The 14951-nt window shown below is 43.5% G+C and overlaps 1 protein-coding gene across 3 annotated transcripts in view; it reads right to left on the bottom strand.

Annotated features, from left to right (window-relative positions):
* Nucleotides 1–12815: 12815 nt before the first annotated feature.
* LOC140915986 (complement factor H-like) overlaps nucleotides 12816–14951 on the bottom strand; it is an 86226-nt gene continuing 84090 nt past the window's right edge. For all 3 annotated transcript variants that reach the window (XM_073356728.1, XM_073356729.1, XM_073356730.1), the window contains exon 23: nucleotides 12816–13121. In XM_073356728.1, the coding sequence (XP_073212829.1) occupies nucleotides 13108–13121 (14 nt within the window). In that variant the 3' untranslated portion in view covers nucleotides 12816–13107. The remainder of the gene's footprint in view (nucleotides 13122–14951) is intronic.

Below are 14951 nucleotides of genomic sequence, written 5' to 3'. Positions count from 1 at the left end.
CCATGGGTGTAGGGGTGCCCACTGGGGTGCATTCCTCACACTCTGACACAACATACAATCTCTTGCCTTCTCTTCAATAGCACTGTCCAATCCAGGCCACCAAAAATAGCTTTTGTGCAATTTCCTTCATGCGTACTATTCCACAGTGACCAGAATGGAGCTGTTCTAACATCTGTGATCTCAGTGGTAGTGGGATAATGACACGTCTCCCCCACAACAAACACCAAATTGGATCGATAACTCTGTCCTCCTGGACATGTAGGTAACAAGGTCAGGTGAGACTGGAGAGGTTCGTCGAGGTGTTCCATGCATCACCAGGTCCATAACTTGGGACAAGACTGGGTCAACCCGAGTTGCCTTCTTTACCTGAGTAGCGGTGATGGGTGTATTCTCTACCTGTTCAAAGTAAAAGATTTCCTTCTGAACAATATCTTGATGTTTGAGAGACCATCCACATTGCCGTGCAGAGTGGATTTCCAATATTTGATTTCATGTGTGTGGGTGGAAAGCAACAATGCCCAATGTTGCATACGACTAGCAGCTAATGGGGAATGTCCATGTGGGGTCCAAAAATTGAAGTCAGGGGTCGATGGTCTGTGAGAAGAGTAAACTTCCATCTGAACAGGTACTGATGAAACTTTCGAATTCCAAAAACGATTCCCAATGCCTCCCATTTGATTTGGGCATAGTTAGTTTCTGCTTTGCTTAGAGTGCATGAAGCAAAAGCAATAGGTGTCTCTTCTCCCAAAGGCATAACATGTGACACGACTGCTCCCCTCCATAAGGGGAGGCATTGGAGGCCAAGTGCAGGGGTAAGGATGGATCAGAGTGTGTCAGAACTTCGAATTTAGCAATGCATCCTTAGCTTTGTTAAATGCAACATCACAGGCTTCAGTCCACTTCCAGGCCTTGTTCTGCCCAAGGAGTTCATGAAGTGGTTTTAGCAGTGTGGTTAACTGTGAGATGAACTTTTCATAATAGTTCAATAGTCCTAGAAACGAGTGAAGCTGGCTAACATTTTGAGGAAGGGGAGCCTCCACAATAGCCTTAACTTTGGCAGGGGCCTTACGAAGACCTGTAGCATCAATGATGCGTCCCAAATATTTAACTGAGGGCTGGAAGAATTCACACTTGCCTTGCGGACTCGTAGGCCATACTCTTCCAGTCTTTGTAGGGTCACCTCTAAATTCTTTAGGTGATTCTCCTCATTCCTTCCAGTGACCAGGATGTCGTCCAGATAGCACTGGACTCCTGGCAAGCCACACAAGATCTGGTCCACAGCCCTCTGGAACAGGGTGGGAGGAAACTTTATTCTGAAGCGCAGGCGACAGTGTCAATAAAGCCCCTTATGTGTCACAATAGTCAACAGCTCTTGGGACTTTTCATCAATGTGCATCTGTAAATATGCTTGACTCAGATCAATCTTACTGAACTTTTGTCCCCCAGCCAGGCCTGTGAAGAGATCATTGACGTGGGGAAGCGGGTATTGCTCTGCACACAACACTGGGTTGACAGTGACTTTAAAATCACCGCAAATCCAGAGGGAGCCATCTTTCTTCACTTTTGGAACAATAGGAGTTGCCCGTGGGCTATGGGTAACTGGTATTAGGACTCCATTGTGACCAGGCGCTCCAGGTCCGCTTCAACCTTTGGCCTGATAGCATATGGCACAGTTCTGGCTTTCAGATATTTTGGTAGACTCTCAGGTTTAATGTTCAATGTCACAGTGATTCCCTTCATACTTCCCAGATCCTCTCCAAAAACAGCAGCATGTTTCCTTAGTATAGTGGTCAGACCGGTTTCTTCTTTAGTCACTTGGAGCACTTCTGCCCAGTTCATCTGGATCTTCCTAAACCAAGACCTACCCATTAAGGCTGGGTAATTACCTCTCACCACAGACAGTGGCAATTTAGCAGCCTGTCCATTGAGCTCCACCTTAACATCAGTAGTGCCCAACATGGGCACAGCTTCTCCCCTATGTGTCTTCAGCACTGTTTTTGTTGCTTTAAGCGGAAGATGCTGTAGCTTTTCTTTATACACAGTCTCAGAGACCAGCGAGACAACTGCACTGGTGTCCAGTTCCATGCCTATAGGTTTGCCCACTATTCATGTGAGTTACCCAGTATTCATGTGAGCCCACTGCTAAAGACAAAACATGGAGTGGCTCTTCTTCTTGTGATGAGGTGTCTCCTTGGTCATCCTGGGTCTCTCTAGAGTATGCAGATTTCCCTTTTTGGTCTGCCAGACCACAGGCCTCTTTTTCTTTTGTTTACAGGTGCACTCAATGTGTCCCTTTTTGCCACAGTGTCAACACACCAGATCCTTACACCAGCATTCTGATGCACAGTGACCCGGCTTACCACAGCGGTAACATTCTTGACTGCCCAGTTTTGTGGGTAGGTTCTTGTGACATCTTATGCACCTTAGGGGATGCACCGATATATTGCGCCTCCTTTGTTCCCAGTTCCATACAGACCGCAATGTCAACAGCCTTCTGTAAGGTAAGCTGAGCCTCTGTCAATAGGCGCTTCCATATGGCTTCACTGTGCAGGCCACACGCTAACCTGTCATGTAGGGCATCATTTAATATCTCCTTAAATTCACAGTCCTGCAAGCTTTCTGAAAATTGCTACAAATTGTACAACTGTTTCATCTTCTTTCTGGTCTCTTTTTGTGGAACCTATATCTTTTAGCAATTACCAGTGGTTTTTGAGAAAAATGGGACCCCAGGATTTCCACAATGTCACTGTAAGATTTAGTCTCTGGCTTAACAGGGTGTAATAAGCTGCGTAGCAGGGAGTAGGTCTTAGCCCCTACAACACTTAAGAATATTGGCACCTTCTTCTCTTCTGTAATGTCATTTACAATAACAAAAAGCTCAAAATGCTCAGTATGTACATGCCATTGCACTATAGTCTCCTAAAAAGGTTCCAGTGGCCCTGTAAATGTAGCCATGATTTTAGTTTCAGTTTGCACAGTTAGTACAAACAAGCCAGTTCTCACCCCCTTCCAGAAGCAAAAAGGTTTTTTTGTTTGGTTGTTTTTTTTTTTTGTACCTTAACTTCTACTTCCTTCTGTTGCTGGGGGAGCACAGATATTCCACCCTCATTGCCATGTTGTTACGTCCATAGGTTTTAGGAAGAAATCACTGGAGACACAGAGAGCTGTAAACCTTGAAGCAGCCATTTATTGCCACACCCTGAACTAACCAAAAACCAGCCAAAACTGGCTGGGCTATCCCCTAATAATCTAACTCAGTTGCCATAGCAACACAAGATGCTATTACCACGACAACCAAATACACAACAGACCCCAGATATGATAACGCTAGGAGAGAGGTGGCTGAGATAGATGGGATATCCATGGATGAGAAGGTCTGGGGACCGGGACCTTACTTTATAGTGAAGAAAGATCTCCTGTACCAGGTTGTGCAAATGCAGGAGCAAGAGATACAGCAACTTCTGGTGCCATGAAAGCCTCAAAAAGCCATATTGAGCCTCGCCCACAGTGACCTGTTTGGAGGACACCTAGGGGTAGAGAAAACCCAGGCACAGATCCTGCGGAGGTTCTTCTGGCCAGGAGTACACAAAGATGTCCAACAGAACTGCAACTTCTGTCCGGAGTGTCATTTGCATAGCCCTCGCCCACACTTGAGGGCCCCTTTGATACCTCTTCCAATAATAGAAGTACCTTTTGAATGAATAAGGGAAGAAAACTACTAGAGCCTCCCCTGTGATAGTGCTTGGGGTGTGCTATAGACCGCTGGGATCTAATTTGGATATGGATAGAGCCCTCTTTAATGTTTTTAATGAAGTAAATACTAATGGAAACTGCATGATCATGGGAGACTTTAACTTCCCAGATATAGACTGGAGGACGAGTGCTAGTAATAACAACAGGGCTCAGATTTTCCTAGATGCGATAGCAGATGGATTCTTTCATCAAGTAGTTGCTGAACTGACAAGAGGGGATGCCATTTTATATTTGGTTTTGGTGAGTAGTGAGGACCTCTTGGAAGAAATGGTTGTAGGGGAGAACCTTGGTTCAAGTAATCATGAGCTAATTCAGTTCAAACTGAATGGAAGGATAAACAAAAATAAATCTGCGACTAGGGTTTTTGATTTAAAAAGGGCTGACTTTCGAAAATTAAGGAAAATAGTTAGGGAAGTGGATTGGACTGAAGAACTTATGGATCTAAAGACAGAGGAGGCCTGGGATTACTTTAAGTCAAAGCTGCAGAAGCTATCAGAAGCCTGCATCCCAAGAAAGGGGGAAAAAATCATAGACAGGAGTTGTAGACCAAGCTGGATGAGCAAGCATCTCAGAGAGGTGATTAAGAAAAAGCAGAAAGCATACAGGGAGTGAAAGATGGGAGGGATCAGCAAGGAAAGCTACCTTACTGAGGTCAGAACATGTAGGGATAAAGTGAGAAAGGCTAAAAGTCAAGTAGAGTTGGACCTTGCAAAGGGAATTAAAACCAGCTGTGAAAGGTTCTATAGCCATATAAATAAGAAGAAAACAAAGAAAGAAGAAGTGGGACTGCTAAACACCGAGGATGGAATGGAGGTCAAGGATAATCTAGGCATGGCCCAATATCTAAACAAATACTTTGCCTCAATCTTTAATGAGGCTAATGAGGATCTCAGGGATAATGGTAGCATGACAAATGGGAATAAGGATATGGAAGCAGATATTACCATATCTGAGGTAGAAACAAAACTCGAACAGCTTAATGGGACTAAATCAGGCAGCCCAGATAATCTTCATCCAAGAATATTAAAGGAATTGACACATGAAATTGCAAGCCCATTAGCAAGAATTTTTAATGAATCTGTAAACTAACATAGTTTTAATGAACTAACATAGTTCCTATTTTTAAGAAAGGTAAAAAAAAAGTGATCCAGGTAACTACAGGCCTGTTAGTTTAACATTTGTAGTGTGCAAGGTCTTGGAAAAATTTTTGAAGGAGAAAGTAGTTAAGGATATTGAGGTCAATGGTAAATGGGACAAAATACAACATGGTTTTACAAAAGGTAGATCATGCCAAACCAATCTGATCTCCTTCTTTGAGAAAGTAACAGATTTTTTAGACAATGGAAATGCAGTGGATCTAATTTACCTAGATTTCAGTAAGGTGTTTGATATGGTGCCAAATGGGGAATTATTAGTTAAATTGGAAAAGATGGGGATCAATATGAAAATTGAAAGGTGGATAAGGAATTGGTTAAAGGGGAGACTACAGAGGGTCAGACTGAAAGGTGAACTGTCAGGCTGGAGGGAGGTTACCAGTGGAGTTTCTCAGGAATCAGTTTTGGGATCAATCTTATTTAATCTTTTTATTACTGACCTCGGCACAAAAGGTGGGAGTATGCTAATAAAGTTTGTGGATGATACAGAGCTGGGAGGTATTGCCAATTTAGAGACGGACCGGGATATCCTACAGGAGGATCTGGATGACCTTGTAAACTGGAGTAATAGTAATAGGATGAAATTTAATAGTGAGAAATGTAAGGTCATGGATTTAGGGATTAATAACAAGAATTTTAGTTATAAGCTGGGGACGCATCAATTAGAAGTAATGGAGGAGGAGAAGGACCTCGGAGTATTGATTGACCACAGGATGACTATGAGCCGCCAATGTGACATCGCCGTCAATAAAGCTAATGTGGTCTTGGGAAGGAATTTTCCTCCAGGGCAGACTGGAAGAGGCCCTGGGGGTTTTTCACCTTCCTCTGCAGCATGGGGCATGGGTCTCTTGCTGGATGATTCTCTGCACCTTGAAGTCTTTAAACCATGATTTGATGACTTCAATAGCTCAGACATAGGTGAGAGGTTTATTGCAGGAGTGGGTGGGTGAGATTCTGTGGCCTGAATTGTGCAGGAGGTCAGCCTAGATGATCATAATGGTCCCTTCTGACCTTAATATCTATGAACGAATAGTCATGGATCTGGTGGGGCCCCTAGAGAAGACAGGTCTGGGCCACCAGCATGTGCTTGTGGTCCTGGACCATGCAACCCGGTACCCGTCCCTCTATGCAACACGGCTTCCAAGACAATAGCTAAGGAGCCAGTACAGATCTTTGCCAGGGTTGGGCTACCGAAGGAGATATTGGCTGATCAATGGACACCTTTCATGTCCAAGCTGATGAAATATCTCTGTTCGTTGCGCCACATACAAGCCCTACAGACTTCTGTATACCACCCGCAAACTGACGGCCTTATGGAAAGGTTCACTAGGACTCTCAAGGCCATGATCAGGAAAGTGGTGAGCCGGGATGGGAAAGATTGGGATACCTTATTGCCTTATATCATGTTTGCCCCGCAAGTCTCTCTGTTTGAACTACTATACTGGCGCCACCCCTGGGGCATATTGGATATAGCCAGAGAAGCCTGGGAAGAGGATTAAATCCCGGAAGGAACATAGTCGAGCATATACTGAAGATGGGAGATCATATAGCCCCAGTTACGCCCATTGTACGGGAACACTTGAAGAAAGCACAGGAGACCCAATGAACCCATTACAACCATCAAGCAAAGGTTCAACAGTTCCAACCGGGGAATCGGGTGATGGTACTGGTGCCAACAGCAGACAGTAAACTTTTGGCCCAGTGGCAGGGACCCCATGAAGTGGTCGAAGCCGTGGGGGAGGTGAACTATAAGGTGCGGCAGCCAGGCCCCTGGAAACCGGAGCAAATTTCCCACATCAATCTTCTAAAACTGTGGCACAACTGAGAGGCATGCTTAGTCACCCAGGAGACCCTTCCCCAAGAGGATATCACCCAGGTTAATGCCTAACCAAAAGACCGAGGCAGCCAACATGATCAACCGCAACCGAGATGTGTTCTCTACGAAAGCAGGGCGGACAACTGAGACCTATCACCATATCCGCATGATCCCTGGAGCCAAGATAACATTCAGACCCTACCCAGCAACCAAAAGAGAAGAGATCAAGGTCGAAGTGAAGAAGACGTTAGAATTAGGGGTCATTGAAGAATCTCAGTCAGTGGTCCAGTCCAATCATACTAGTGCCCAAACCTGATGGTACCACAAGATTCTGCAATGACTTTCGCCGACTGAATATCCCAGTTTGATGAATACCCCATACCACGCATTGATTGATCGACTGGTTGACCAACTGTGTAGTGTCCGATTCCTGACTAACCTGAGTTTGACAAAAGGAAATTGGCAGATTCCGCTGACCAAAGAAGCTAAAGAGAAGACAGCTTTCTGGAGGGGCTATTCCAGTACACCAGTCTCCCTTTCGGGTTACATGGGGCCCCGGCCACCTTCCAGCACCTCATGGATAAACTGCTGTGCCCCCATATTAGTTATGCAGCTACCTACCTAGATGATGTAATCATCTACACACAAGACTGGGGAACCCACTTGGAGAAAGTTGAGGCAGTACTGCGCACCTTAAAGCAGGCTGGCCTCACCGCTAATCCCGCTAAATGTGCCATAGGGCTAGTAGAGCCTAAGTAACTGGGGTATATTGTAGGAAGGGGCATAGTGAAATCCCAAATGAATAAGCTAGTGGTGATTCAAAACTGGCCGCGGCCAACCCGGAAGAAGTAGGTCTGCACGTTCCTAGGCATAGTAGGGTATTACCGATGTTTTATTCCCCATTTTGCCACTAGGGCAAGTCCCCTAATGGACCTGGTAAAGGCCCGAGGTCCAGACAGTGAAGTGGACTGACGCAGCAGAGAAGGCGTTCACAGACTTTCAGACAACCCTCCGTAATGAGCCCGTACTCGTAGCTCCAGACTTTAACAAGGAATTTATTTTACAAACAGACATGTCCAAGATGGGGTTGGGGACTGTTCTGTCACAAATGGCGGGAGAAGGGGAACACCCGATCCTCTACCTAAGCAGAAAGCTTCTCCCAAAAGAACAGAAATACGCAGTAGTCAAGAGAGAATGCCTTGCTGTCAAATGGGTCATGGAGACACTGCAATATTACCTCTTAGGCTGGCGATTTACTCCTGTGATGGACCATGCACCCCCCACCCCCCAGTGGATGCAGCAAAATAAGGAAAAGAACAAAAGGGTCACCAGGTGGTTCTTATCCCTCAAACCATTCCAGTTCCAGATAAGGCATGGGTTGGATGCCAACAAGCAATGCTGATGGTCTGTCATGAGCATACTGCCTGGCATCCCAAATTGCCCAACTCCATGGTGTTGAGCAGAGGTTGGGAGATATGTGATGGGGCAAGGCCACATGCTTATAGGAAAGTAGTGAGAAACAGGTATATTAGCCCCAGGCTAAACAAATCCCTGTTACCATGGTAACCAAATGACAGTTGGTCCAGGTCAATTAAGACACCTGGGGCCAATTAAGAGCCTCCTAGAAAGCAGTGGAGACAGCTAGGTTCATTGGGACACCTGAAGCCAATCAAGGGTTGGCTGGAACTAGTTAAAAGCCTCCCAGTTAGTCAGTTAGGGGTGTGTGTGTCAGGAGCTGAAGGGGGAAGCTGCACTGCTGGAGAAACTGGGGAGTACAACTCCCTATCAGACACAAGGAAGGAGGCCCTGAGGTAAGGGTGAAGTAGATGTTGGGAAAATGGGGGCTGCTGTGGGGAAGTGGCCCAGGGAATTGTACTGTTCCTGTTTCAAAAATCAGCTACCAATACCTGCTACTATTAGGGTCCCTGGGCTAAAGCCCGGAGTAGAGGGAGGGCCTAGGCTCCCCCTCCCCTCCCCCACTCTCCCTGATTAATCATAGAGACTGTGAGACAACAGAGACTGTGTAAGGGAGGGTTGCTTCTTCCCACCGCCCTTGCTGGCTTATGATGAAAAGGGCTCAGAAGGATGTGACCCTTGCCTCTAGAGAGAGAAGGGCTACGTGGTGGGGCAGGGGTCAGACTGAGCCTCTGAGGCTAGCATAATCCGCCTGGAAGCACAGGACCCACTGAGACAAGGTCGGAGCTTTGTCACGTACTATATTTAATATCCAATTTTAGTCATTTCCTTTTAGGAAAATAAGGGTCCCCTCTTCTCCATGGAATGGAGATAGCCCTCCATTTCTCTGATAAAAACTAAAGCTTACTTTGGCAAATGGAATACAAGTGCCAAACTTCCCAGAAAATACTAGTATATGAGGCCCCGGTCCACTAAAGCATTTAAGCATGTGCTTAATTTTAAGCATGAGTAGTGCCACTGACATCAAACAAGCCACATAGATTTCAAGTAATAATAATATTTCTGGATGTGAGCCATTCAGTAGTAGCAGCAATATTGGTGACACTGTCCCAGGCTGAAACTCTTCCTATTAGTTCTGGCCCAGCTGAATGCTGAAAATATCCTGAGATGTAAAAAAGAGGGTTTCCCTGAGGATAGGACTTTTATCAAACAACTAAATGATAGTTACTAAAGCTGTGGTTCTAAAGCCAAATATGTACTTTAGTTGCTATCTATACAGTTTTAGAATAAAAACATTGCAGAGATATATAAACTGATGTCTTCAACCTTTGTTGTGGTTGTCTTTGAATATGCTCTCCTAGCTCTTTTATTTCCCTTGTATTGTGGGTATATCTGCTTTCACATAAACATCGCCTATTGTGGTAGTTTTCAGAGTAACAGCCGTGTTAGTCTGTATTCGCAAGAAGAAAAGGAGTACTTGTGGCACCTTAGAGACTAACCAATTTATTTGAGCATGAGCTTTCGTGAGCTACAGCTAGCTCACGAAAGCTCATGCTCAAATAAATTGGTTAGTCTCTAAGGTGCCACAAGTGCTCCTTTTCTTATTGTGATAGTGTCTCTCTGCTTTCCCTGGAAATATGGGCTTATGTATTTCCTCAAAGCACAAAACATTGTAATAAAAGCAAACCCCACACCTGACAAGGTGTGTGCTGAAACTAGATCCCTTTGGTCTACTGTTGGGCACAGGATGACCTTGTTATTTTGGCTGCCTGAGGACTCCAGTCTGACTGCAGCACTACAGACGTAGAGCCATAATTGTGATTTAGCATTTCAACACCAAGCATAATCCACAGGCCTGCACTTGGCATCCAGGCTTCCTATACAATGCATGGGAAGAATCAGGTGCTAAGAATAGGCTTTGCAAAAGCAGCATGATGAACAAGGAGCCACTGATGCTAACCAATAGGAAATGCCAAGGAGTGGGGTGTGGCCTAAGCCCACCCCTCAAAGGCAATTAGGCATCTCTCACCACTTGTGAATTCACAGCTGTGAATCTTTTCCTGGAATTAGGTGCTAAAACTGTTTCTCACACAAAACTGAGGAGAAGATGCTGCTGCCCTACCTTGTAACTTTTTGCCCTGTTGGCCAAGTACTCACCCCTGATGTAGAAGACTTGGGTTCAGTTTTCACATATATCCCCATCTGATATGGCACAGGGAGTTGAACCCAAATCTTTTACCTTTCATAAGCATGCCCCTAACCCCTAAGATAGTTTTTTTTTTCTCTCTCTCAACCTTGCCTGTTGATCCCATTCCACTTTTATATTAAATAATTAAACAGTCATTGCACTGAGACATTGAAAATGACTCTGTGGTCCAGTGGTTAGGGGAACATAAGAACAGCCATACTGGGTCAGACCAATGGTCCATCTAGTCCAGGATCTTGTCTTCCAACACTGGCCAAGACCAGGTTCTGCAGAGGGAATGAACAGAACAGGTAATCATCTAGTAACCCATCCCTTGTAGCCTATTCCCAGCTTCTGGCAAACCGAGAGTAGGGACACTTCAGAGCACGGTTTTGCATCTGTGCCCATCCTGGCTAATAGCCATTGATGGCCCTATCCTCCATGAGTTTATCTAGTTCCTCTTTGAACCCTGTTATAACCTTATTCTTCACAACATCTTCTGGCAAAGAGTTCCACAGGCTGACTGTGCATTGTGTGAAGAAATACTTCCTGTTTGTTTGTTTTTAAACCTGCTGCCTATTAATTTCATTTGATGATCCCTAGTTCTTGTGTTATGAGGAGGAGTAAAGAACACTTCATTATTTACTTACTCCACACCAGTCATGATTGTGTAGACCTCTATCATATCCCCCCTTAGTTATTTCTTTTCCAAGCTGAAAAGTCCCAGTTTTACTAATCTCTCCTCATATGGAATCTATTCCATTTCCCTAATCTTTTTTATTGCCCCTTTCTGTACCTCTTCCAATTCCAATTTTTTTTTTGAGATGGGATGACCAGATCTTCATCCGTATTCAAGATGTGGGTATACCATAGATTTATATAGAACCAATATGATATTTTCTATTTTATCTACCTCTTTCCTAATGATTCCCCACACTCCATTAGCTTTATTGACTGCCGCTGCACATTGAGTGGATGTTGAAAACTATCCACAATGACTCCAAGATCTTTCTTGAGTGGTAACAGCTAATTTAGACCCCATCATTTTATGTGTAAGTGGGATTATGTTTTCCAATGTGCATTACTTTGCATTTATCAATATTCAATTCCATCTGCCATCTTGTTGCCCAATCACCCAGTTTTCGGAGACTCTTTCATATGTAGGAGTCCCAAGTTCAAGTCCCTGTTCTAATGAATTTTTAAATTAGTTATGCAGACAAAGTGGAACAGCTACAATTGGAGACTTGAGAAAGACATATGCTTGAATAACCGATTGCCTAGTAGTTAGTGAATAACCTGCATGATCTGAATTCAAGTCCCTGCTCAGCATCAGGCTATTCGCTTAGGTCTTTACCTACGTGTGTGTGGGCGTGCTGTAGGGTATAATGGCACCATCACCTAGTGGTGTGTATTTTATGAGAAAGAGCTAACCTGACTTAGGTGCTTAACTCCAGGAAATAGTTCACAATTGTGTATCCTGAGTGGAGAAAAGTGCTCAGCTACCACTGAGGCTTAGATGACAGCCTTGTCCTTGGCATTCCCTACTATCTGATTTAGGTGCCTTCTTGCTCAACCTACTGACTTTTGTGAATCCCAGTCTAAGGGTACATATACATTTGAGCTGTGAGGTGTGGTGCCCAGATCCCATGTATGTACCCACACTAACTCAACCCAATCTAGCACCTAGGGTAGCCAATGGTGCTGCAGCACCAGCAATAGCTTGGGCTCGCCACCCAGGTAGGTACCTGAGGATCTGGTGGGGTTGTACTCACAGAAGCTAGGCCAAGCTGGTGCCTGTGCGGTGCTATCTTGAGCACAGCTAGGGCAGGTATTTCTATGCAAACGGGGAATCGCACATCTGAGCTCAAACATAGATGTACCCTAGGGTGACTGACTCTTCCCGTGCATTGAATAGGGAGCCTGAGTGACTAAATTTGGATTGTGGATTCCACTAGGAGAATCAGTAACATAAGTGCTACAGGCAGTCTTGCAATAATGTGAAAAATGTTCACATAATTTTGGGGAAAATACATGCACAGTTTTTTCAGCTTTTATAGTGTACGTGTGCTTATTTGTGTATGCCACAGGTCCAGAATTTGATCCATTCCCTACATATAGCATCCCCTCAATATTCACTTTATCTTCATTTATTTGTCTGTGTGGATTCTGATAATGATTCATCTCTGTCACAGCACTAGTCTAATTTCCAGTTTATTGCATACAGTGGAAAATAGGAATAGAGAATTTATTCACACACTGCCAAATGTATGTATCATGTTGCTTTTCAAATTAGCTGCAGGCTTTCATCTTTTTCTCCATTTTTCTACAAATCCTAAGATTCCTTCCTGCTTTACTTCAGATGATGATGTTAATAAAAAACCCAAACAAGTCCAAATAACAGACTTTTTAAGAAGAGTGGTAAATGAAACATACAAATCTTTAATTTTAAAAAGGAAAAATAATTAAGACTATGAGTTTAAACTTTAACCAGACAAGTCAATGTTTTCTGTACAACTGTGCTAGATGAGAGGATCATTTTTTGGTCGCATGGACTAAAACATCTGGAAGAATGACCACCAACAGCTAACAATGGTTTAATTTTAATGGTTTAATTTTAAACCATTGTGACCAACCATAAAAAAGAGTACGTGTATCCATTCAGTCAATCAATTTAAGCTAAAATACTGACAAAGGACATAATGTCTGAACATTACAAATAACTGGTCAATGGATTTTGATCCTCAGATCTGAGTTAAAATTATCTGCTTGATGCTTCTTTTTATTTATCCTGAAGTACCTGTCAAAGAAAGAACAAACACTAGAAAATCAGTGTAGTACACATCAATTTTTTTAAACAAATATTACATGCAAATCCCCTATGGATTGCACAGGAACAGAATATTTATTTCAACAGAATGGCATAAAACTCATACTGGATGGCTTTAACCTTTTTTGGAAAGTAAATGGGAACAAACTCCATCAAATATTATTGCAGTTATTCCTGAACAGCAGTGGTTCAACTACTTTTCATATTAAAAACAATTACTTTCTTTGAATTGAAACTTAAAAGTAGCACAGAAAACCATACATTGATTTAATACATATTACTGTAGTTTATCAGGTTTCAGAGTAACAGCCGTGTTAGTCTGTATTCGCAAAAAGAAAAGGAGTACTTGTGGCACCTTAGAGACTAACCAATTTATTTGAGCATGAGCTTTTGTGAGCTACAGCTGTAGCTCACGAAAGCTCATGCTCAAATAAATTGGTTAGTCTCTAAGGTGCCACAAGTACTCCTTTTCTTTTTGTAGTTTATCAGTATCCATGGTGTAGTTATTAGCAAATGATGGAATTTTTGGAACAGGGATCTTGAACCTGTTTAGTTCCATGACTACTTATCAGCTGCTTCCAGCCAGCCTTCTTCATATGTATGCATGAATTATTTGCTTCTGTTCCCATAATTCTATAAAGGAGGTGTCATTTCTCACACCAGTTTACAAAAGGTGATGTGGGAATTGCCACAATGATATAGTTATCCTAATATGGGAAGAAGATCAGCAATTATGATTCTTCTTTATCAGAAGACAGGAGAACTAGAATGATGTAAGACAAAATAGATTTTTCCATCAATAGTACTGATAGTATTGTTGTAGTGGAGATAGAGTAGCTTGCAGTAAGCAGGCCTGATCTATGACCAGTCACAGACCTCAGTGAATCTGATGGGAATGAAACTCATCTTTCATTCAGGCTAAATGAGGAAGCAGTTACATACCCCTTTGTCTAGTGATAGCTGACACAATGGAAACCACTGCCCATGGACTAGACCATACGCAAGGTCTGGGAAAAAGCTAGAGCAATTCTGGTTGAGTAGTTTCTCTAGGGATTGACAATAGGAGGGCTGGGGATTAAATGAGGGATGAAGAAAGGGAGTGTGCGCTCGCACGTGTGTATGTGTGAGTGTGCCAGAAAGCTATGGAGAGACAGCAATACAAGTTCTGGTAGCATGGCCCTGACAGAAAAGATCTTTTTGGTCAGATTGGTGAATGTACAGGTAGGCTTGGAATTGTGAGCAAGGAAACTACCTCCTGTTGTCTGAGCCAACAGTTCAGAGAAACAGGACTTTGTGTCCATTCTTTGTAAATAACAAGGGCTGTGTCATGGAACTACTTGACACTACACCGATTTCTTCCTCCAAACATAAAAAAAGTGGAAGACCCTGAATATTGGCGAAAGGCTTAGGCTAAAAAGCGAAAAGTCAAAGATGGCCAAAAGGAATTAAAATAGCGCACAAACAGGAGCGAGAGACTTTGCAAAAGGTATTGAATCAACAGTGGGAGGCTTACCAGAAAGGACTGAGAGATGACATGCAGTCTAAGGCCAGGCCTACACTAGTAGTTATGTTGGTAAAATTTTGTCACTCAGGGGTGTGAAAAAATACCCGCTGAGCAACATAACTTTTGCTGTTATAAGCGCACACATGCACAGCGCAATGCCAATGAGAGATCTCATTGAGCTAGTTTTATGTGGACAGGAGAGCTCTCTTCCACCTGCATAACAAGGCTACACAAGCCCTCTGACACCGGCACAGCTGTGTTGGTACAACTGTGCCGCTGTCAGCTTGTAAGTATAG

This window comes from Lepidochelys kempii, chromosome 8 (assembly GCF_965140265.1).
Source record: "Lepidochelys kempii isolate rLepKem1 chromosome 8, rLepKem1.hap2, whole genome shotgun sequence".
Taxonomy (NCBI): domain Eukaryota; kingdom Metazoa; phylum Chordata; order Testudines; family Cheloniidae; genus Lepidochelys; species Lepidochelys kempii.
The sequence above is the reverse complement of the archived record's forward strand: the minus strand, read 5'-3'. Positions and strand labels throughout refer to the sequence as shown.